The 25,885-nt window shown below is 36.8% G+C and overlaps 1 protein-coding gene across 1 annotated transcript; it reads left to right on the top strand.

The window, feature by feature from the left end:
* Window positions 1-7,241: 7,241 nt before the first annotated feature.
* Avpr1a (arginine vasopressin receptor 1A) lies at window positions 7,242-12,370 on the top strand. Its single transcript, XM_004861131.4, has 2 exons — window positions 7,242-8,465; window positions 10,606-12,370. Exons 1-2 carry the CDS (start codon window positions 7,496-7,498, stop codon window positions 10,890-10,892), a joined length of 1,257 nt encoding a protein of 418 aa, XP_004861188.1. The 5' UTR covers window positions 7,242-7,495; the 3' UTR covers window positions 10,893-12,370.
* The last annotated feature ends 13,515 nt before the right edge of the window (window positions 12,371-25,885 follow it).

Raw genomic sequence — 25,885 nt, 5'->3', positions numbered from 1 at the left:
AGATTCAGATGATTCTGTTTTGAACTTGAGTATGAAGATAAGTGGTGATATTATTTGCTGATACAGAAGATATTAAGAGAAACCAGATTTGATGGGGGAAGATGCATTTTCTTCTAAACATATTTAGTTTGAATTTCATAAAGTCAATCTTATGGGAGGAAAATTTAAGAGGTTCTGAGTAAGCAAATGAATATACAGGTCTTGAAATTGAGACAGTATCAGCTGGGGGTGACTCTTGCCTTGAGGACAGGGCACCCTTTCCAAAGTTGTCACTTCTGGGATACTCTGTCATCCTAATGTAGTCTTTAGAGTTCTCTATACTCATAAATTACTCTATTGTAGTTTAATAATTCTTTGTATTAACCTTTTCCTGCTTAAATCACTGGGTAATTTTTGTCTCCTGATTGGACCAATGCTGATACACAGTATTAACAAGGTGAAGTCTACTAATACATTTCTATTATTGAACTACACTGGCATCCCCATGATAATCTTTACTTCATCATAAAGTTTTTAAGGTACTTTGGCTTTCATGCAATTTTGTATTTTTGAACTGATAGTCACAATTGAGTTAGATCTGTTGAGGGTTGTGTGTGTGTAGGTATGTATGTATCTTTGTTGTGTTCTAGTACCTTTATTTATCTCAACTTATAAAATAATATAGAATGACTGGAGATTTAGCTCAGTGGTGCTGTGCCTACCTGGCAAGCACAAGGTCCTGAGTTCAATCCCTGGTACTGCAAAAAATAGATAAATAAATAAAAGAATAATAGTAATAATATAGAATGTTTTCTACTTATTTTTACCTAAATAACATTAGGTAAATCTCTTAAAAGTTACATAGACTCTCTACACAATTTCTGGAACTTCTGCATTTAGGAAAGTGGTTGTCTGACAACTTTATATATCAGAATCCTATTGCATTCTACAGCTAATTGATTCCTTTAGATTTTCTATCTATATAGGAGTCCACTTTGGTGAGTTCTATTTTTCCTCAGGATTTTCCAATTTACTCAGATTTTCATATAGATTCACTTAGTTTTGAAAATCAGTACATCTAATTTAAGAAATTAAAAGAAGTCATTTCCTATGCTCCCTTTGGTTTCCTAAGCATTTGCATTACTTCTTTTCATTGTTTACATTTTCAACATTTTTCTTTAATAAGTTCTAAAGTGTGTACATTTTATCACTTCCTCTCCCTCAGCAAGGTAATGCTTGGACTTAATTATTATACTATTATTTTCTATTTTCTAATTTATTGCTATTTTCTACTTTTTTCAAGTCCTTATTTATACTCTACATTTACATTATTTGTTTTCTAATTACTTAAGATGTTTAAAGTTATATTGATTGATTTTTATTCCTGCTTTCTAAAGTAAGTATCTAATCTTGTAAATGTTCCTGTTTTAGCTATATACATTTATATAACTGTATGAAATATGGCAGAATATATATTGCAGGAATATCTATAAATAACAGTATAAACTGTATTATATAACATGTACTAATACTTCCCAGATATTCTATAATTTTATTTGAATTTCCTCTGACCTGAGATTTGATTAAGAAGGACTTTTTTCTTTGTTTAGTTTTATTTTGATTTACATGCAGGTAGTTAGGGTACTTTATTTTGGGGATATTAATTTCTGGTTGAAATGTATACTACTGGGAGAATTTTGCATGTACTCTTCTTGTTTTTGTTTTTACATGAGGATATGAAAAGAGGGTGTATTTTCTGTTTTTAAGATATAGATTTCATATAGATATCAATTAGATATAATTTATTAAACATAGTTTAGACTTTTATTTCATTAATCTGCCATACACTATAAAATTTAAATTCTTTCAACACTGCTATGTTTCTTTTTCTTTTTGTAGCTCCTTGCTTTATGAACTTTTCTTCTTTCCCAGACTTCTGTTGAGTTGATAAAGTTCATAACATTCCATTTCTGTCTTTAGCTAACTTGGAAGCTATAGATTTCCTTTTCTATTGATTTCTTTAATTTTTAATGAGTATATTTGAGTCCAAGTTTGTAACAAATTGTTAATTTTCTATGGCTGCAAATTACTACAAATGCAATGACTTAATGCAACATAGTAGCTCAAGTTCTAAAGGTCAGGAGTCTGGCACACCCCAACTGTTTTTCTGCTTAGGACCTTACAAGGCCAAAGACGTTAGTCAGACTGGGCTCTTATTTTTTTTTTTCTTTTTTTGGCATTTCAATGCACATAATGCATTTTCTTCATATCTATACCCTCCATTACCTGCCCTTATACCTTCCTCAAAGTACTGGGCTCTTACTTGAAGGTTTTTAAGGAAGATGATGGTTATTCAAATAAAAGGTTAAAAGAAAATATTGAAAAGTATAAAAGCCTTCTGTGAACATCAGTTGTATAATAATTCATCCTTTTAATAGAGTACTCAATGTAGAAATGAAAAAGTACCACCCATGTCTCTGATTGCAGGTACTTAGGAAACTAAAGATGCACATATAATCAAAGAATGTTTTCAGATAAATGTTTAAGTTTGGAAACATGAAGTAAAGCCCCAAATATTTCAAACCTTTTGAATTTTGAATATACAGCTTAAATATATTCATAGAAATTAAATATTAGATATTCTCACATATAAATTGAGGTGGCATCCCAAATGGACTTAATCTCTCCTCAAGTAATATGTCTGCTTCATCCAGGGATAAATTAGTTGTAAATATGCAGTTATTATCATGAACGTACTAATGGAAAATATAATACAGTATATTCCATATTCCTGGTTATAAGAAAACAGATTTTTGGAAAATTTTGAAACACCTGCCAAGTTCTGAGGTGGCAGACATGGGGTGGGGAAGGGAGAAAAACACAAGTAAATGTAGTATTTCTAAACTAACTCATCTGAAAAAAGAAAGAAGAAAATGAGAAACAAAAAAATGACAGCAAGCATTTATTTATTCAACACCAGAAGACAATAGAGCTTCATAAATAGAATCCACCAGTAGGGGAAAGGAAAGAAGGGAAAGGAAAAATTATGAGAAAAGAAAAAAAATGAAATTAAGTCTATGTAAATAGGGAAGGGTGGAGGGGGTGAAGGGCGCACAGGTAATGGGGAAAAAAATAAAAACCAAGATACATCATGTACAGGTACAAACACCCAATGATAAATGTAAATGTACTGTATACCTAAAATGTACCAATAAAAGAATTTAAGGAAAAAATAGAATCCACCAGTGTTCTCATTTTTAGTCTTACAGGAGAATGAAGATCTGATGTTTCTCTGTGTTTGACTTATAGCATGTTTTTAGAACTCAGTGTGTGTATGTGTGTTTGTGTGTGTGCATTTATAAAATTCACTAAAAGGATAATTTTTAAAATCAGTATAATCAGTAAAATCAGTAAAATCAGTATAATTACCAGGATTCACAAGGCAGAAAGATTACTAGAATCATTTAAGTTCTTTCCAAATATGAATGTTGACCCCCCTTCCTCAGAGACATGCTATGGAATCAAAACACTCAGAGGCAGTTCTTCTAGACTCTTCCCTAATTTATACAGTCACAAGGAACTTTTGGAATTTTATATTCATTTGGTACCACTCAACCATCAGTTTCTGGCCTGGGGATTTAGCTCAGTGGTTCTTCTGCCTGCCTCGCAAGTGCAAGGCCCTGAGTTCGATCCCTGGTACCAAAAAGAAAAAGAAAACAATCAACAATCAGTTTCTATTATATATGTTAATTCATCCTGCAAAGAACTGTTGGGTGTTTGTGATGCTGTGTGTGGGAGGCACCGGGCACAGAAGTGCATTCCAGGCCTTGACATCAAATGGATCTGTGGATGACTCTTGCTCAGCTGGTTGCATCCTTGAGGTTTTGGTTAAGTTTTTTAACCTCTGTAGCTATTGTTTTATTTACCTGTAAAGTGGGATAATATAGCTATATCTCTACTCATAATTGAGTATTATTTTAAAGAATAAATGAAATCATGAATTTAAAGCACTTAACTCATGAAGAATTTAATCAATGTTAGTAAATATCCATATCATCTATTATTATCATTGTTACTATTATTATTACTACTGCTCTTATTATTGCCCTGAAATTGGCTTACCAATTCAGACTGGCAAATCAGTCCAGATCCTACAGTATCCCTTAGTCTTACAGGAGAAAATGCCATACACCGATGAAATGTTAAATAACCAATCAGATGCTCTGTATGAGTCTGTGAGATACAGAAACATGAGTTTCACAGAAGGCCCCACACTGTAGTGGTTAAAATTATGAATTTCACTGGAGCCGCCTGCTTTTCATCTAGTTCTATCACTGACCAGTTATGTCACAAAAAGCTAGTTATTTATACTCTCTACCAGTTTATTCAAACATAAAATGAAAGAATAACTATATATTCCTTGTAGAATCATTTGAAGATTAAGTAGAATAATACATGTAAGTCACTTATAACAGTGCCTGGAACAGACAAAGTGCTTGATAAGTAATAGCCATCATTACATCCTTCCTGATAGCCAGTTCAAGACCTAGCACAGAGATGGGCAACAAATATTTGTTGATTTATTAGAACTAATGGTATCAATAACAGACTAGAGGCCTGTAACAATAGTGTCATCAATTTAAAACTGAAGGGAATGGAGTCATTGAAATAAAGATTCAATATTCAGTGAGCCTGTATTTCAATGGTCTTGCTTTCATTTGAATATGGAAAAGGGAAAACGAAGACAGGCTTAAAAAAAGAACTATGTGGGTTAAAAGGACTAGTTTTGGAATCCACAACACACATATCCCACTTTCTAGGGCCCTCAGTCCCCAGCAGATGATACATACATACATACAGATACACATATAAATACATGTTTCAAACACATATATATGTGATAATCGACTCTGTTGTCACTGAATAATACCTTCTAATTATATTGACTGATGTGCCCTAACAGATTATTTTTATACATTAAATATTTAGATATAGTTTGACTATTGGATCAGATTGCTTGACACACATGAATGATTTTCTGACTGGTCACACACCAACTCTCTGGGCTAAGAAGATCCAGGAAAATTTGGTGACCCTATGCTACAGATTCTCTCTCCCCTGAGGAAACCTAAAATTCTTGTGTAAGTCCAAGAGCTATAAAAGTGTCCAACAGACCACTTTTGTAATACTGAGAGACCCTCAGGTCAGTCAATATTAGCTCTTAAGAATTAATTATGTAATTCAGGATTTAAAAGAAGGTCATATCTCTGAGCCAGTGACCTAACTGCTTGAAAGATTTTTCTTAACTTTTGCTTATTACCATCCGTGAACCATTTTTAATCTTTTGCTTCCTAGATATCTTGCAGCAAAGAAGCCCATGCCACATAGATTACCAATTTTAAGAGCATTACACACACACACACACACACACACACACACACACACACACTGCATTATCTCACTTGATCCTCCTGTCTTAGTTACTTTTCTTGCTGCTGAGACAAAATATCCAACACCCACAAGTTAAAGGAGGAAAGGTTTATTTAGCTCACAGTTTGTAGAGGTTTCAGTCCATAATCAGCTGACTCCAAGGCAGGGTGGTATGGCAGACAGGCATCACAGGAGAAACAGTTCATGGTGGGCAGAAGGTAGCAAAGCAACAAGGGTTGACCCCAGCTTTTTCTATCCCTTATATTTTATCCAGGCTACTTAGGGCAGGTAGCACTCACACCCTCAATCCTAATGCCCTTGATCCTAGTTTTGGACATAAAACTATTCCAGCATCACACACTCTAGATCCAGCACCTCTGAAAAAGCCCTGCCTATGACTGCATGAGGCTTTGGGGGACATCTAGACACAAGCCATAACACCTCCCAATAACCTCTTAAGTAGGAATGGCAGATACTTTTACCGTATTCCCATTTTTAAGACATACAGATGCAGGCTTTTATGACCACACTGAAACAGGACTCCAGATGTTCGGTCCAGCACCCTTTTAATGTGTCAGCGCTTGGGACTCTGCGTGAACTGGATAGCAAAGTAGAATTATAACAAAACTGCCCCAAAGGAAATCTTTAGAGTTTTCTGTCTAGGTTCCCAGATGATGACACTATTCTGAGAATCAAATGTACACTACAGCCACAATACAGATATTTTGGCCAACAAAGTCATGTTCATGTATCCATAACATAAACAACCATATAATTTTTTCCTTCCTTGTAAAATAACTTGAAAACAGCTCCTCTTGCTGGCTTTGGAAGCCTACCTTTACCAAAGTTAAAGCAGCTGAAGGAGTCAGTACGCCTTTCTACCTATGCCCCCAAGGAAGCAGGGCTCCAGCTGTCCAGGGTAACTAATTAATACGTGGTGTTTCCCGCCCTCCTTTAGCGCACCTCTCTGCTGCCTCTTTCTCACCTCTTTCGCACCTGTTCCCTGGACACCATTGCCTGCCCGGACTTGGGACGCTGTTCGGCTGCTGATCTTTATCCTCGGGAGGAAAATTCCGCACTATTCCAAAGTATCCAGACTGTCTCCGCGGACTACTATGGCCCAATTTCTGCCATCCCAGCCTGGGGAATCTCGTTTCCTGGAGATAAGTTCCGGAATCTAGTTTAGAGAAAACTCCCTAAATCCCCAGGATCCACAGAGAAGCTGGAAAACCAAGACACCACCCCCACCACCCCCACCCCGGGGCCGCTGTAGACACAGGTGCGTGCGTCCTTTCTCCCTCTAGCGAAGCAGGGTAACAAGAAACCACGTAGTTGCTACGCTGAAGAGGGACGTGAGGAGGATGGGGACACGGAGACATGTAATTCCCGGAACAAACTTGACGAGGGAGTAAAATTAGCCAGCTTGTCTTCCCAGGGGTAAACTCGCTGAGCAAAGCACGTGAGACAGAGCGCATGTTCGGGTGCCTAGACGCGAGATTTCTAGGTCCCGCGCGGTACTGCGCCTGTTGAAAGCAAACGTGGGTTTACAGTGACTGGAGAATGAAGCTCAGGAAAGGGTGATAAGCCCAGCAACGGCATGGCACGCCCAGTTCTCCAAGCTTTTGGAAGAGTGGGAAAGCGCTGGCATCCCCCTTATTTATTGTGCCTGGGAATCCACAAGTGTCCCAGCCCCACCCCGCAGCAGTGATGCAAAGAGGGCAGTTTACCCACGTAGGCAGGAGGGGCCAAAAGGGGGCTGGACCGTCTCCAGCCAGTGGAGCGAGAGGGAGCGCGCTACACAGACACAAATCTCGCGTAAATAATTGAGTTCTGAGTCCAGTGCGTTTAGAACTTCGGAGCGCACCTCCAGCGCTTTGCTGGAGCTGGATAAAGGCAGAGCACGGTCAGGAACAGGGCCACCGGACTGAGAGCTGCTTGGTGGGCAAGTGGGACTTGCAGGAGGAATTGCAGAGCCGGTGAAGGCCGGGCTCGGGGAAGAACAGCGCGCAGCAGGCAAAGCACCCAAGTGCTCCGGAGCGGGAAGGGGGAGCGCGCGCCACGGACTCGGAGGCGCTGCACCGACAGCATGCGCTTCTCCGGAAACGCGGACGCGGGTCCAGCGCCCAACGCCAGCGCTTGGTGGACCCTGACTTCAGATGGTGCCAACAATAGCCGCGAGGTAGATGTGCCCGGAGAAGGCGACGGCCCGCCACGGGACGTGCGCAATGAGGAGCTGGCCAAGGTGGAGATCGCTGTGCTGGCTGTGACTTTCGTGGTAGCGGTGCTGGGCAATAGCAGCGTGCTGCTGGCTCTGCACCGCACACCACGCAAGACGTCCCGCATGCACCTCTTCATCCGGCACCTCAGCCTGGCCGACTTGGCTGTCGCCTTCTTCCAGGTGTTACCGCAGCTGTGCTGGGACATCACCTACCGCTTCCGCGGACCCGACTGGCTGTGCCGCGTGGTGAAGCACCTGCAGGTGTTCGCCATGTTCGCGTCGGCCTACATGCTGGTAGTCATGACCGCCGACCGCTACGTCGCCGTGTGCCACCCGCTCAAGACTCTGCAGCAGCCCGCGCGCCGCTCCCGCCTCATGATCGCCGCCTCTTGGGTGCTGAGCTTCGTGCTGAGCACTCCGCAGTACTTCATTTTCTCCATGATCGAGGTGGACAATGTCACCAAGGCTCGAGACTGCTGGGCCACCTTCATCCAGCCCTGGGGTACCCGCGCCTACGTCACCTGGATGACGAGCTGCGTCTTCGTTGCACCGGTGGTTATCTTGGGTACCTGCTATGGCTTCATCTGCTGCCACATCTGGCGCAACTTCCGCGGAAAGACGGCGTCGCGCCTGGGCAAATGTGTAGCGGGCTCTGGGGGCGCCTTCCATAAGGGCCTCTTGGCCGCGCCCTGTGTCAGCAGCGTGAAGACGATTTCCCGCGCCGAGATCCGCACCGTGAAAATGACTTTTGTGATTGTGACGGTCTATATACTCTGTTGGGCGCCTTTCATCATCGTCCAGATGTGGTCTGTCTGGGATGAGAAGCTCGTCTGGACCGGTAGGTGCTGGGACAACGGAGACCGGAGGCAGGGAGTTGTGAGGGCACAGTTTTTCTTAATATTCTTACAGTAGCTCTTGAACTTGTGTGTGCATAAAAGTCACCTCTTAGGATCACGGAAAAAATTGTCAAAAATGCAAATTTCTGAGGTCTCATCTCCAAACTTAACAATTAAGTATTTCTACAAGGGGACCCAGGAGTCAACATTTGTAGCATACAGTGATGATCCTAATACCACCAACCCAGAAGCTGTGCCCTAGAGCACCTAAAACAGAATGATGGCCTTTTGCCAAATCATTAATTATAGTGTGAATTTCCTACTTTCAAGTCTATCGAATCCAGGGAAGTATTTTTGCTGTCATAATTGCTTTTCATTGGATTGTGAAAAGCATCACAATTAATACAAAATTTTATAGACGTTTGCCAAAGTCAAGAACAAAGATGAAAATTTTTCTGGAGAAAACTGGAAAAAGATTCTTAAGAAATAGAGATCTCAAAATTGTCATTTAGCTTATATTCCCTTTCTTGTTATGAGTTTTTTCTAGCAATAATTACTTTCTTTTTCTGTAGTATTTTAAAGCACTGTTATTGATAAACTAAATTTATTAGACAAATTCATTAGTCTTTTAGCAATAATTTGACCACACTCTACATAAATTTTGTAAAGTATAGACAGCTAGCTTGTTTGATTTTCATTCACAAAATAGAAAGGCTGATTTCATAGGCTGATTTCATAATTTTCAGAATTATTCAGTTTTGCATCTTGTAAAATGTTTTTGTAAGGAGAAAAAAACTTTTTAAATCAAAAATACTATAGAAATATTTCTGATAATGGCTATACTCAGTATATAGTTATCTAGGAGAAGCCTATGTTTTTTAGGATTGAGGTCAGAGTGGATGCTATGTATTTTCTGAGTTTTATTTGCAAATAAAACTTTTGAATGTGAATTTAATTTTAACAAATAAATATTCCTGAGGGCTGTAACATTATCGATAAGGAAAAATACCATACAAACACTATTTTCTATTTATCAGTTTCTGTCCTGTTTGATCTTAGAAGTGTCTAATATTGCCAATCAAATAAAAATCCAATCTAATTATTACTGTATTGACAATTAGGCACAATTACTAAAAGCTTCTGCACTTATGGATAGAAATGTAAATGATTTCTATTTTTAATACAATCAGCCATGGATAATGATTACTTTTAATGGCAACATCTACCACAAAATATTTGCAAATGTAATTCATTTTCACATAACAAGAGAAAAACCCAAATTTATATACACTAATCAAGGGAAAGTCAGTGCTTGCTCATTACTCTTATTTTTAGAAAAAGTGCCTGATAGTGTAATAGTTTCATTGTGAAAAGTTGTAATATATATGTAATTAGACAGTACCAGTTAACATAAAATATTTCAAAATTCTATTGGAATTTCTTTCTTTTCTTTTTTTTCTTTTTTTTTGGTACTGGAGATTGAACTCAGGTCTTTGCGCTTGCATAGCAGGCGGTGAAACCACTGAGCTAAATCCCTGACCCAATTGGAATTTCTTAATCCAGCTGTTCTTAATATAATTTAATTGTTTGAAACACAAAGATGATTTTCTTTTGAAATCAAACCAAATTTCTAATTATCCATGCAAAATAGCTTTGCACATTAAAAGAATATGTTCAATGTTTAAAACCACTAAATATGGTCCATGATGCTATTCTTTTGCCTGAGCTATTAGGATGAAAATAATTTGGTATATATGGTTTTAGACACTTGAAATTTCATTGAAATTTTAGCCATTCTGTAATTGTGTGTCTATTAGCACATGCTCATATTAGTATAAAATATACAGATTTTAAAAAATAAACTATTTCATAGATTTACTTCTTGAATTAACATATCCTATTTAAATATATTAATTGTTATTTTAGAATATTTGCATTAATTTTGAGGCATTTTGCTTACAAAAATCTTTTACAATCAAGCAATTTCTAAGTGTCATCAATTTCCCTGACTAATAAACAGGATAATTTTCTGTACTAACCTATAATTTTTTCCTCTTTAGTCACTAGAAAAATGAATTTAAACAGCACTCAATTTCTTGTTTTGACTATTTAAATAGTCTTTCTTTATAATTTTTCATATAGATTCAGAAAATCCTTCTATCACCATCACTGCATTACTGGCTTCCTTGAACAGTTGCTGCAACCCCTGGATATACATGTTTTTTAGTGGCCATCTCCTGCAAGACTGTGTCCAAAGCTTCCCATGCTGCCAAAGCTCTAAGCAAACATTCAACAAAGAAGATACTGACAGTATGAGCAGAAGACAGACTTCTTACTCCAACAGTCGAAGCCCAACAAACAGCACGGGTACATGGAAGAACTCACCTAAATCTTCCAAGTCCATCAAATTCATTCCTGTTTCTACCTGACCCCAGGTTCTTACAGCCTGACTCTTGTGACTGACTTTTGGATCTATTAGCTGGATCCAACTAGAAATCCTGAGAACAAATGAACTCAGGTGGGAGAAACATAATTCAGTTCATTTTGTACAAGACTTTGTTTTTAGTTGCATTTTCCACATTGCTGACCAAGCAGTGTGAATTGCTTTGTACAGAATGTTAATGAAAACACACTACACTAAAAAGTGTAGGCCTGGTTACCCAAAATATAACAGGAGTTATGTTTTTAAGGAAAAAATCATAACCACTCTGACTTTATATTTTGTTGGTTTATTTTTGTTTCTGACATAAGTCAATCTTGACTGGTTTTCTGAACAAAGGGAGGTCATCATTTAGAGGAGACTTAGAATAATTGTGTTTCCATCCAATAAAATTAATGTATGCATCATAAAGTGAAGCCCCAAACAGTGACCTAGAGAGGTCATCTTGAAGAGGTGGGAGCTGGGGCATATATTGAGCAGGAGGTGGCTAGTTCAGAGTGAAAAAAAGTTCAGCTAGAAGCAATAAATCATCCTGAATTTCAAAATTGCAACTGGCAGTGCCCTTCTGTAGGTTCCTCACGATATATGGGCTCTGAAGTGTTGTAGACAGGCCAATAATATGTTTTTCCTCACACTACAAAATTGTTTTAAAATCAGATTTGTTTGAGGAATGCCAAATTTTACAGAAAAGAAGAAAAAGACTACACTTAAGGTAGTCTGAAGACTTATGTTGAACACTGTAAACGTATTATTTTACCATGTTATAAGATGTCCTGTGTGATGCTAGATATTAACATGATCATTCTCTTCATGTTTTGTGAATCCAGCTTTATAGATGAGAGTCTTCTTGATAGTGACTCAGAATATAAAATGCCCCCTCCCATGTTTAATTGGGAGATCCTTCCAATTTCCCATACACCTAACAGTTTCAGAATAGAGAAGAGCAGGGGTAGGGGTCAAGGGCAGGAAGGTACATACCTAGTCTGAGTTCCATCATTACTAAATGCATGACTTTGGACAAGCTACTTTAAAACACATAAAGTCTCTGTTTACTTGGCTGTATAATGGAGATGGTAACACTTACCTCACAGGGTTGTTGTGAGGACTAGATGAAATTAAATATGTGAAAAGAGCTTCATAAAATGTAAAATAGTGTATATATGTATGCTAACAGTTGCTTTTATTTTATTCTTGGGATTTCCAGAATTGCACAGAGGATTTTCTCACTTATTTTTTGTTAAGCAAAAGTGGTTAATTTCATGTCTGTGACATAAAATCCTGAAATTTAAATATAGATCTGCTGACTCATTGTAAAGCATTACCAGTAACAACTCAGCCTGACTTGTCTTGCTCAACTAAAGTTTTCCAGTATACAGAACTTGCTGTGTTTTGAATGCAGGTAAACCAAAGCCACCCAAGAACATCAGTTGCTTTTATTTCTAAACAGCAATAAATTACAACACTCCTAGCAGTTGGTTCATTTTTTTTGTTAATGGAACTAACTGGTTTTTGTCTAGCTATTTTGTCTGGCTCCTTCTTTGAAACCATACAGCAATTTGAGAGTAAATATTTTGAGTCTCTTAGAGGAAAGAATAGTTACTTTTAGTAGTAGTACATAGCTTCTTTTTTTAACTTTGTAGATAAGAGTCTGAATTTGCATAGCACTGCAATAACCTGGAACCATGAACTTCAGTCCTCTTCATTCTTCTGTCTTTCCAACTTCTCAGCCCTTAGACTCCCTAGGCTGATAAGCCTAAAAAATGTTTCCAAATGTTCTGTAGAAAGCAGTCCCATTGGTTTTAGAATTCCTCTTTCTAAAACTAACAAATAGGACTGAGGATATAGCTAGGTGGTGAGCACTTTCTTAGAACCCTTGAGGCCCTGGGTTCAATTTCAAGCATGCAAAAAAGTCACATTGAATAAAAACTACAAGTATATTTCTTAAAGGGCACTGTTCAATATAAGTCATCAACTAAATGAATCACTTCTTTATTTAAATTAGAGCACCAGAACTGTAACACTGCCTCTGTAAGATGGTCAACCTTTTTGAGAATTTCTTTTTGATAATTTAAAAACTGAAGACTTGTATTGGAACAAAGGAGCCCATTTTTTTCTAAAAATTACATCCATTTTCAAGGTAATAATTTTTTGTTCTTATATGGATACTGTTTCAAAATATTGACATGTATCCCCAAGGAAATCAATTCCATTTGACTTTATTCCTGGGGGCATCTCTCAAATAAAACACACATCAAACTCCCTGCCTGTCTTTTCTTCTTTTAGATACCTCAGGAGATGAAAGGGTAGGAAATAGACTGGGAAGGCAAAAGAAGATCCAGGTTCTACTTTTGCAGCAGTCAAATATGTAGCCTTGTTCTCTGGGGAGTAAGACAGGGAAACTTATTATATCTACTGCTAAAACTTCTTAATGTTATATATCTAGAAATGGCATTCATATTACTCCAGTCTACAGTTCAAATCAGAAGAGTTCTGCCTGTTTCATGAGAAGGAAACTGCAGGCAATGAGGAGGATATGTTCTGTGAAGAAAAGTTTTCCTTTTCTTGACCAAAGAGAAGACCTGAGTTATGCCAAATGAAGGCTCACAGTCAAGAGTGAATGTATGGTACCATCTTATTGTATTTTATAGGGTTATCTGTGGGAAGATCCTGCAAGTACACAGTACTAATGTATTTATGTGAGTGTCAAATTCAGAAAAAAAATTTAAGAATTAATCTGATAATATCAGAATTACTACCTTTCCACACACAAAGTTAGTTGTTTTTATATCACAAGATTTCTTTTTTTAAATTAATTTTAGTGGTACATTTTAGGTATACAATATAATGACATTCATCACTGAAAATTTGCATCTTTACATAATCTCTCTTGGTTCTTATTTTTCCCCATTCCCCTGCCCTTCCTTCAACCCCTCCATCCCTCCCTATTAAAAAGACGTTGTTTTCAGTTTTTCATTTTCTCATATTAATTCCATTCCCTTCTTTCCTTTCCCCTACCCCTCCTACTTCCCCTTCCCCTTTGCCCCTTTTCTTCCTATTTCACATTATCTATTATACCTTTTAGTTCTTATTTACACTTTCAGTTTCTCACACTAGAGAAACTATTCAGTATTTACACGTGTGTCCTATTTATTTCACTTAAGACTATCGCCTCAATATGCATACATTTAGCTATGAACGTATCTAATTTTGCAATTTTTATGGCTGAGTAGTACTCCATTTTATATATTAAAAAAAAATACATTTTCTTTATCCAGTCTTCAGTTGATGGGCATTTTGGCTGCTTCCCAGTTTTAGCTATTACAAACTGTGCTGCTATGAACATGGGTGCACATATACCACTATGGTATGATTCTTTTAATTCTTTTGGGAAGATACCTAGCAGGGGAATAGCTGGGTCAAATGGGACTTCCAGTCCTAGTTCTTTGAGGTATCTCCATACTGATTTCCACAGTGATTGCACCAATTTACACTCCCACCAGCAGTGGAGCAGGGTTCCTCTTTCCCCACAGCCCCACCAGCATTTGTTTTGGTTGATTTCATGATATCAGCCATTCTTTTTTTTTTAATTCTTTTATTGGCACATTTTACATATACAATACACTTACATTTATCATTGGGTGCTTGTACCTGTACATGACGTATCTACGCTCTTATTTTTTTCTCATTACCTGTGCACCCTTCACCCCCTCCACCCTTCCCTATTTACATAGATTGTGTTTCCATTTTTTTTCTTTCTCATAGTTTTTCCTTTCCCTTCTTCCCTTTCCCCTTCCCCTCCCACCACCCCTACGTCTTGGACCTTTTCCTATTTCAAATTATAAATTATTCATTTTAATCCTTTTAATCCTTATTTACACTTTTAGTTTCTCACACTAAAGAAACTATTCAGTATTTACACATGTGTGTCCTATTTATTTCACTTCAGAGTATGGCCTCGATATGCATCCAATTCGCTATAAATATCTCCAGTTTCTCGTTCTTTATGGTTGAGTAGTAATCCATTTTATGAAAAAACCACATCTTCTTTATCCAGTTTCCAGCTGATGGGCACTTGGGCTGTTTCCAAGCTTTAGCTATTACAAAATGTGCCGCTATAAACATGGGTGCACATACATCGCTGTAGTATGATTCTTTTAATTGTTTGGGGAAGATAGCCAGCAGGGGAACAGCTGGGTCAAATGAGACCTCTAGCCCTAGTTCTATGAGGTATCTCCACACTGATTTCCATAGTGGTTGCACCAGTCTGCACTCTCACCAACAATGAAGAAGGGTTCCTTTTTCCCCACCACCCACCAACATTTGTTATTGGTTGATTTCTTGATAGCAGCCATTCTTTCTGGGGTGAGGTGAAATCTCAACATTATTTACATTTGCATCTCTCGAATGACCAATGATGTTGAACATTTTTTCATATTTTTATTTGGTATTTCTACTTCTTTGCCAGAGAAATGTCTGTTCATTTCAGATGCCCATTTTTGGATTGGGTCTATAATTTGGGAGGTCTGATTTTTTTAAAGTTCTTTATAGATTCTAGATAGTAGACCTTTGAAGAACAGCAGGTCAAAATTTTTACCCACATTGTGGGTTGTCTCTTCACACTGTTGGTGGATTCTCTTGCTGTGCAGAAGCTTTTTAGTAAGAAGAGCTCTCACTTGTCGATTGTGCTAATTCACGGGAAACTGAGGTTTTGTTCATAAAGTCTTTTCCTACACCAATGTCTTTAAGAGTTCTACCTAACCTCTCTTCCAGCCAGTTGAGTGTTTCTGTTTTAATATTTAGATCTTTCATCCATTTTTATTTTAGTTCAGTGCATGGTGAGAGATATGTCTAGTTTTAATCTTTGGCAAGTTGAAACCCAGTTTTTCCAGCACCATTTATTAAAGAGGCTATCTTTCCTCCAGTGAGGGTGTTTGGCTCCTTTATCGAAGATGAGATGGATTAAAGATCTAAATATTAAAATAGAAATGCTGATTTGGCTGGAACAGAGGTTAGGTAGAACTCTTGAAGACATTGGTGTAGGAAAAGATTTTATAAACAAAACCTCAGTTACCCGTGAACTAGCACAAACAATCAACAAGTGGGATCTCTTCGTATTAAAAAGCTTCTGCACAGCAAGAGAAATCACCAGCAGTGTGAAGAGACAACCCACAATGTGGGAAACAATTTTGACCTGCTGTTCCTCAGACAAAGTCCCTACTATCTCGAATTTATAAAGAACTTAAAAAGATCAGACCTCTCAAATTTAAAGACCCAATCCAAACATGGACATCTGAAATGAACAGACATTTCTCACACAAAGAAGTAGAAATAGCAAATAAACGTATGAAAAAATGTGCAACATGACTAATCATTCAAGAGATGCAAATGAAAACAACACTGAGATTCCACCTCACTCCAGAAAGAATGGCTGCTATCATGAAATCAACCAATAATAAATGCTGGCAGGGCTGTGGGGAAAAGGGAACCCTGCTCCACTGCTGGTAGGAGTGTAGACTGGTGCAAGCACTGTGGAAATCAGTATGGAGATACCTCAAAGAACTAGGACTGGAAGTCCCATTTGACCCCGCTATTCCACTACTGGGGATCTTCCCCAAAGAATTAAAATAATCATACCACTGTGATATATGTGCGCCCATATTCATAGCAGCAAAATTTATAATAGCTAAAACTTGGAAGCAGGCAAAATGCCCATCAACTGGAGACTAGATAAAGAAAATGTGGGGTTTTTTTTTTATAAAATAGAGTACTACTCAGCCATAAAACTGAGAAATTAGAGACATTTATAGCTAAATGGGTGCACATTGAGATGATACTCCTAAGTGAAATAAATAGGACACACGTGTAAATACCGAATAGTTTTTCTAGTGTGAAAAACTGAATGTGTAAATAAGGACTAAATTGTTAATAGATAATGTGAAATAGGAAGAAAAGGGGCAAAGGGGAAGGGGAAGTGGGAGGGGTAGGGGAAAGGAAAGAAGGGAATGGAATTAATATGAGAAAATGAAAAACTGGAAACAAAGTCTTTGTAAATAGGGAGGGATTGGAGGGGTTGAAGGGAAGGCACAGGAATGGGGAAAAATAAGAACGAAGAGAGATTATGTAAAGGTACAAATTTCCAATGATGAATGTCATTATATTGTATACCTAAAATGTTCCAATGATTAAAATGAATAATTGATAATGCTAAATAGGAAGGAAAGGTCTAAAGGGGTAGAGGAAGTGGGAGAGGTAGGGAAAGGGAAAGAAGGGAAAGGAAAAATTATGAGAAATGGAAAAAAAGGAAACAAAGTCTTTATAAATAGGGAAGGGTGGAGGGGGTGAAGGGAGGGAAGGGAATGGGGAAAAAATAAGAACCAAGATACATCATATAAAGATGCAAGTTCCCAGGGATAAATGTAAATGTATTTTATACCTAGAATGTACCAATAAAAGAATTTAAGGAAAAAATTGTAGGAACTATCTGATTTCTTCTTTAATTTTCTCTGTGACCCATTGGTTATTCAGAAGTGTGTTGTTCAGTTCCCATGTGTTTATGAAATTCTTGTGATTTCTTTTGCTATTGATCTCCAATTTCATCACACTATGGTCTGATAATATACAAGGGACAACTTAAATTCCTTTTTACTTACTTAAATATGTTCTATGAGCAAATATGTGGTCTATTTTGGAGAACAACCCATATGCAGCTGAAAAGAATGTGTATTTTGATTTTGTGGGGTGGAAGACTCTGTAAACATCTGTTAAGTTCATTTGTTCAAGAGTTTGATTGAGTGCTAGTATTTCATTGCTCTTTATTGGTCCGGTTGATCTATCTATTTGTGACAGTGGGGTAATGAGGTCCCCCACTACTATTGTGTTAGTGCTTATTTGATTTTCCACATCCTTTAGCATGTGTTTTACATAGTTGGGCACACCATTGTTTGGTGCATATATATTTATGAGTGTAATCTCTTCCTCCCTTTACAAGGCTGTAGTGTCCTTCTTTGTCTCTCTTAATCAGTGTTGGTTTTAAATCCACTTGATCTGCAAAGAGGATAGCTACTCCTGCTTTTTGGGGGGGTCCTGTCATATGTAGTATTGTTTTCCACCCTTTAACTTTCAGTCTATGTGTTTCTTTTTGCATTAGGTGGTTTTGATATGCAGCATATTGTTGGCTTTTGCTTCTTGACCCATTCTGCCAGTCTATTTCTTTTGATTGGTGAATTGAGATCATTAACACTGATGGTTATAACTGATATGTATTGACTTATTGTCATGACTTTTTTTTTCTGTTGGATTCTCCCCCTTTGCATTTAATTTCTTCTAATGCAAGATAGAATCATTCTGGATAGGCTCCTAGTGTTGTCATCCTCTTTGTCTTTTCCTAGGATACTGTCTAAAATTTGTTGGAGTGCTGGTTTGATATTCATGAAGTTCCTAAGGTGCTCTTTGTCATGAAAGTGTCTTATTTCTCCATCCATTTTGAAAGATAGTTTCTCAGGGTACATCAATCTGGGTTGGAGGCTGTTTTCCTTTAGGGCCTGAAGTACATCACTCCAAGCTCTTCTTACCTTGAAAGTTTGTGTTGAGAAGTCTGCTGTGACTCTGAAAGGGTTTCCTTTGTGATTTGTTTCTTTTCTCTAACTGCATATAGAATTTTGTTCTTTTGGGTTTCTGGAATCTTAACAATTATATGCCTATGTGTAGATTTTGTTTTGATCAAGGCTAGTTGGGGTCCTATATGCCTCACTTATCTGTATGTCAAGTTCTTTTCCCCTGCTTGGGAAGTTTTCTGCCCTCACTTCTGTAAACAGGTTTTTTTATGTCATCTCCACTCTCTCCTATTTCTTCATTGACTCCAATCAGTCTTATGTTATTCTTCTTTGCATCATCTAGCAGCTGCTGGATTGCTTTCTCGTGGTCCCTTACTATTTTAAAGCATTTTTTCTTTTCCTGGTCACTAATTGCAATCTTATCTTCTGTATCTGAAATTCTGTCCTCACATTGGCTCATTCTGCTGTGTAAACTTTCAATGGAGTTTTTAATCTCCTGGAAATCTGTTTGCATCTGTTTTATGGATTCCATTTGTTTCCTATGTTGGGATTCCATTATGTTTCTCATCTCCTCTATTTTTTTTTTAATCTGTGTCCTCTCTAGATTTATTAATCATGTCTTGCACTATGGGCACAATCTCTGGTGTTATCTGAGAAATTATTTCTGATTTCCTTTTTTCCAGATCCTTTTTCATTGCCAGTTCAGGGATTCCAGGTAGTTGAGTATCAGATTGTTCCATCTCGTTTCCCTTTGGGGTTGCTTTAGGTGATCTGGAAGTCTGGTTCTGAAACTTGTTTACATGTGTTCTCATTTCAACGGGGGTGGGGGGGAGGGTTGTATGTGCAGCTGGCACTTGCATGGCTCACCTCATCTGTGCTGGGGGCAGCTCTGCTCCTCAGTGCTGGGGGTGGTGGTATGGTGGCCTGGAAGGCTTCTGCTTCATGCTAGGGGTGGCTCTACAAAATTTCTGACAGGCATATTCTATGATACTTTAACTCACTAATGTAACAAACTTATTAAGAATTGACATTGTATATTTAGTATTCCACTTTTGAAAGTTTTGGGGATGTTCTATGTCCTCTACCTTATTATGCTATCTAGAATAATTTCAGTGTGTTTTTCCTGGGCTGATTATATGACTCCAATTTTGGACAGATGTTGAAATGTGTTATGATTATATTTAGTATTTGGTCCTTTAAAGAAAAAAAATGGCCTGTAGTATTTGTTGAGGTAACTGTTATATTTTTGCTTAATTTTACTGTGTGTTGGCTTATTTATATAAATAAAAATAAATTTCAGATTTGCTTGAAATAATTTTTACAACTTAGTTTAATAATGAAACACTTTTCAAGCCAATTATGCTGATTTTGAGAAAACAGACTTCTTTTATAGTTGATATCTAATGACAGGTTTATATTTGAGAACAAAAGTGGAAGTGTTAATACTACTTACTATAGTAAGAATAAGAGAAATTTTGTAATTACCTTTTCAATAAACTATAACCAAGAAAATAAACCAATTTGTTAGACACCCCAAATAATCGGATTTAGTGGAGGTTGTGTGTTATCCAACCCTTAAAATTTCATCTATGCTAATTTATTTCTAGAAATTGGTCAGATTGACTTTGGAGGCCCCAAGGGTCACGAATATTCTTTTTATATGGTCTTTAAAATTAGAATTCTTTTCCCTGTGGGGGAATAAGTTCAAATCTTACTAACTTTCAACTTTTGTTCTTTGTTTTTTTCAATTTTTTAAGTCAAATCCTAAAAATATAGACTAAAAGCTAATTTGGGGTTTGGCCTAAACTCTAGAAGTAATCAATGTCTAGAATTTATGACAGGGATTTTGAAGCCTCTATTTCAAAATACCACAGTTATTTTAAAGACTTATTATAAATGCCTAAAGAAAAAAGCATTTCTACCAATGCATATTTATATAAATCCTATGGATCAGGTAAAACTGAAATACTATATATACCAAAGAGACTATAAAAAATGTACTATTGGAGAGTTTGTTCTTCATTATTCTCTATCTTTAAACCTTCTTAATCTTTAGAGTTATATGTTTTGTTTTGTTTTTACATTTCTGTATTCCAATTGCCTTTCAGACACCTTCACTGTGACACACAATGAAAATGTTTTGCTCTGTTGGCTTATTGGTCTCTTTTCCCTAAAATGATCTCACTATGTCTCTCTTAAAAATAAGAACTGTTTTTTTCATCTTTGTAATCCCAGTGTCTGTCATAAAAAGCTGGTCAATTAAGGTAAATGTAGGTATTCTAAATATATCTATTCATACAGAAATTTATACATAGACATAATTCATATATCTCATTATGAGATATTGTGAATATTTAAAGTAAGAAGCTTTAATTACAAGAGCGTATTTAGTTAATGAAAAGTAGTAGAGGAGAGAGTGAGAAGTCCTATTTTCTCATCATCTATAGCTGAATGGTCTTAGGAAAGCTATTTTAATGCATCTGGACACCTAAGCAATAACTTGGTTGGAGAAAACAAAAATGAATTTATAGATAAGCCCAAACTTAATCCTAGTGGAAAAGCTTTGCTACCATTACAGTGATGTAACCCTAAAGTACCATCCAGAGGGACTTCATCAGAACTTAATTCCAAGTGTCTACTTATCATCCCCCCTTTAAAAAATCCCAGCTTACATGATTCACAAAAGCATCCATATTTTGAGCATAACCCCATCTCATGAGGTTTTTTTTTTTTAACCTAAATATCTATTACCTGGATTGATGACCCCAAGCTTTAATCCTCTGAGCCACTTTTTCCTTTAATATACAGATAAAGTAGTTTCAGCCTCATTTCAATCCTTGTGCAAAGTCTGCCTGTCCCTGGATCTAAAGAGAATTCTAGGGTTTATTATGAATCCTTGCTTCTGCTGAACACTCACTATTAGTTTACTTTTCTTGACTAATTTTTCCTCTCTGGTTTCACTAGCCACTTTTCCCCCAACGGTTCCACAAGCATTTGGCTGCCCTATATGATCAAGGTTAAGGTTTCCTTGAAGGTTAAGGGATCATGTGGAAGCTTAGAATATGCTCCAAAAGAGGCCATGATTCATATTCATAGTCCTGAGCATCCATGAATATTCCCTCTAAAATTAGTCTGTGCACATCCTTCTGTTTAAAACCTTGCTGGTTGCCATTTTGCCTCCTTTCTCTACCAAAATCCAAAAGCCTTAATTTTTCCAACTTCTGGAAATTAGCATTTCTTCTACATTGGGATGTAGAATTATTTGCTTTTAATTGTCTAAAACAATCTCATTTAGACTAAGCCTTGAAAATAGTCCACTGTGTTTTAGGCATTTTTCCTTAACCAAAGGAGTAATTCTTATTCCCCACCACTACCAAAATGCTGGTTTTTTCCTAGATCAAAGAGTTTAAGCTGAAAGTTGTCTTTAAATAACTTCTTTTTTATAATTTACTTTATACTAGTTATGAAATATGTGTAGGGTGCGTGAAAAATTCAAATTTTTTCCCTTTTTATGTATCTGTGAATCTTGTTACCTGATATTCTCCATGATGAAATAACATCACTTACCGTAGTCACACAGTTATAAGGTCATCTCAAGGTACTCTATCAGATATCCATCCCATAATGCTTTAAATGAGGCCAATCTGGGGGAACTGATTTCTCTATTCCTCCCTGATAAATATTTGTATTCTTTGTGCTGATGTGCAAATTCTGTGACATTCCTTTCCACAGCAGTCAAGCATAAGCAAATGACAGGCAATTGTGTTATACTTTAAGAGTCACTGTGTCCTTAATGCCCAGCCCAGATTTTTGCTTTAGTTTACCTAAGTATTATTTTATTGTACTGAAGTATCATATAAGATAGAGTCTATGAGGTGTGATCGAAAAGTTCTCCCCCTCTGTTCAAACACACTCATCCCATCATTCTTGCCATTTTCTGAAGCAGTTATAGAAGTCCTCTTTTGTGAGTGTCTTCAGTTAGACTATTGTCTCCTGAATCAATTCTAAATGTTTACCTTTTGTCGCCATTTGGACTTTGAGAAAGAGGCAGAAGTTGCATGGCTCCAGTTCCAGATCCAATGAATAAGGTGGATGAGGACACCATGTAATGTTTTAAATGAGCCTGCCTTTCTGTTGGTTGACTCTGGGCCATTATATATTTTGCTCTTTAGTTTTATTCTGGGTTGCAATAATTTTTTATAAAATTTAAACATTCACAGTATATTTTGTTCATTCCTTGTTTAAAAACTCTAACATAATTTAAAGCAAATGAAAACAATGAACAATTCTGTCTCGATTAGCCTTTCACATGGGCCAGCTGCTAGCCAAAGTCTCTGCTAGTAGTGTTTATACTTCTCTCCTCTTTCGCATTCTCTTTTTCATTATACTATCTTTAAAACATTCTCCATTTATCAGGCTCCATTTTCCAGCTGTGGCTCAACTTTTAGCAATAGCACCAAGTTGTTTGAAGCAATACAAATAGAACCAGGGCCTTCCACAATCTGTATATGAGGAAGGGGTCTTACTCCTTGAGTTCTGTGGTTCTCAGTGAGAAATCAGGGCCCAGTCCATTTCTCAGAATGTGCAAGAAATATTTACTCTTAGAGGCTCTTGAAAGAAAAAGAACAAACTATGTACAGTGAGAGCAAGCTTTTAGAAAACCCAAAGAATCCACCAACTATATTCAAAGAACAAAGAATTTGGATCAAAGTTTTTATCTGTCTGCTATTTTTCAAAAGAGCTAGAACATGAAATATGAACATTTTGAGATATTTCAACTGATAATTATCTTGCAATTATTTCAAATGGTATTTGTAGAAAGCACCATTTTCTACTGCATCCAAATAATTTTCTCTTCTCCTGACACAAAATAGTGCAGATAAATGGGTTAGCATATATGGGATAGAAATAGACACTCAGAGATAAGGATAGAAGAGGAAAATCTCCCATTTAGAAATGTTACAAATGTACTAAATGTTACTAATGTTGCATGCATGAATGTCTTTTTTCCTATTTATATTTATGTATAACTTACCTGCTGAATAATTCTGGAATAATTTAATAAAGATGCTTTAGTTGATTATAAAAGTCACTCTCCTATAAGTGATTTTTATCAATGACTTATCTACCTAAGCTAAACTCATAATTTCTTTAAGCAAATACGTAATGAGATCATTGAACACATTGTTCAATAATGAAAAGGTAACTTTCAGGGAAATCTCTATTGGTTAGTCAATTGCATATATAGTGTAGGAATAAATGTTTTGAGTAGGTAAATAAGGTATTATCTTGGTGCCAAACACAGACTAAGAAAGTTCCAAAACACAAACTATGTTTGCTTTTCTTATGGGAGTCTACTCTTGAGGGCCTTGTTGTTTCAAATGATATTCCAAGAGATAAGAAACTTCACAATCTTTGGAAAACAAAATGCTAATATGATTTACATCTTGTTAGGATTAGGAGCCACTAAAATTACCCTTTGCCATTTCAAATAATTCTGATTAGTAAATCTGTGAAGAAAATAGAGATGCGTGACCTGCTTTGTAGTTCTATTAGTGAGAGATGAAAGAATGCCTGTCATTAGGTTTTATGAATTTTAATATTTTTCATCAATATTTTAGGGTTAACTAGGGGTTATCTTCCTCCTTTATTCAAATACAGAAATGGTGTCTCTGAACAATATTTCAGGAAAAGGTGAAGAATTTTTCACCCCCTGTAACTTCTTTAATCCTAGACCATTTCCAGCCTTCTTGTAAATGGCTTTCCCACTGGCTTGTCTAGTTTTGAGTTGAGTTATGGACATGGTGTAGAAGCTCAATTCACATCCCAAAATTAGAACATTTAATTTCTCTGTCTGAAAATTCCTTTCTTTATCCCAGTAACTGACATTTGACAGTGGTACTTACCATTTCCTGCCGACCCCTTACACTGTGGAATTCGGTCCTTCTGTGTTCATCAGCCTCTGCTACCCCGCCTGCTTCCTGCCAGGTGGCACCTGCAGATCACCTACTTCCAGGCTGATCTTTGAATCCTTACTGACACAGCTCTTATCAATCCATATGTGTCTGCATCCTGGTTTTCAGGGCACAGCTTCTCAATTTTTAAAATGTAAGTGACCTCAGCATCTGCTCAGAGGCACATTCTAATTCAAGCAAATTTGGGTTCAGTAGGACTGATTACAAGATTCTGAATTTCCAACTGCCTCACCTGTGATGGATGGCAAGGCTGGCCCACACTGAGCAGAAAAGCCCTATAGTGTCTTGGAGCTTTTTTCTATGTGGTGATGCAAAGTATCACCTCATTATTTTCAAGGTTTCCTCCCAGATCAGTACCGTATCTGGAATACGTAACCTTTGAAATGGCAAAATCAAATCAAATTGTCCAACCTGGTCACTTCCTGAAACATAGCCTCTGTGATTTCTCAGTTTGCTTCTTGCATCAGTGTGTTGTCTCCAGATATTCATTTGTAGTTACCAGAATCCAGAGCTAGATGCAGAAAAAGGAAATGGGCACTCAAAGACTAATGTAAAAGTCATGCTAATTTTTAAAAACTCATATGTTTTTAACAAAACAAAGGAAGTATTTTCCTAGAGCAGAGAAGATTCCCTCACTTCAGTACCCTATGATGACAATTTCATAATTGCAAAACTCCTTGTCACATAGAGGGACCTGTGTGTGTGCCTCTTCCATAACAAATCTTTCCCCACAGGCAGGATGACTAACCTGTACTTTCACAGCATCTAGACATAGTTATTTTACAGTAATATTCTTTAACTCCTGAAAATGTGCATTCTGATAAGTGAATATATATATATATATGTGTGTGCTTAAGCTGTTTATCTCTCCATTTTTATTTTCTCTCCTTAATGCATACATATAATTGAAAAATCAGATCTCACTAAGATGACGAAAGTTTCTCAAAAATAACTGTCTTCCTACTTGTAAATAACAAAAGATAAAAATACTTTTTTACATTTACTTAAGTCAATATTTACTAAGTTCCTGTTATGATGTGAGACACTCCCCATTCATTCCCTTATCTTTTCTCTTCCTCCTCCCAACGTAGTTATACCAACATTTTAATTAATTTGATAAGCACTGCTTCTATTTCTTATTTTGGAATGTACCTTGTGTGATGTGTATTAAACCACTTCAGTTGTCATTTGATTAGTGTTTGCATTGTATAGTTCTTCTTTGCAGCCTGCTTGTGTCTGTGTAACCCATTTATATCTTCATATTTAAAGTGTACTTCCTGTATGCCACATATAATTGAGCCTTATCTGACAATCTCTTCCTTTCAATTTTAGTGTAAAATTCACTTGCATTTAATAGAACTTTTATTATTCGAGGGCTTAAATATATTCTCTTGCTATTTCTTTTTTATTTACTTCACTTGTCTGGTCTTGTTCCCTTCTTTTTCTGCCTTCTT

The sequence above is a fragment of the Heterocephalus glaber genome, unplaced genomic scaffold, assembly GCF_053883595.1.
Source record: "Heterocephalus glaber isolate CG9 unplaced genomic scaffold, H.glaber_assembly_v1.0 deba00001569, whole genome shotgun sequence".
Classification (NCBI taxonomy): domain Eukaryota; kingdom Metazoa; phylum Chordata; class Mammalia; order Rodentia; family Bathyergidae; genus Heterocephalus; species Heterocephalus glaber.
The sequence above is the reverse complement of the archived record's forward strand: the minus strand, read 5'-3'. Positions and strand labels throughout refer to the sequence as shown.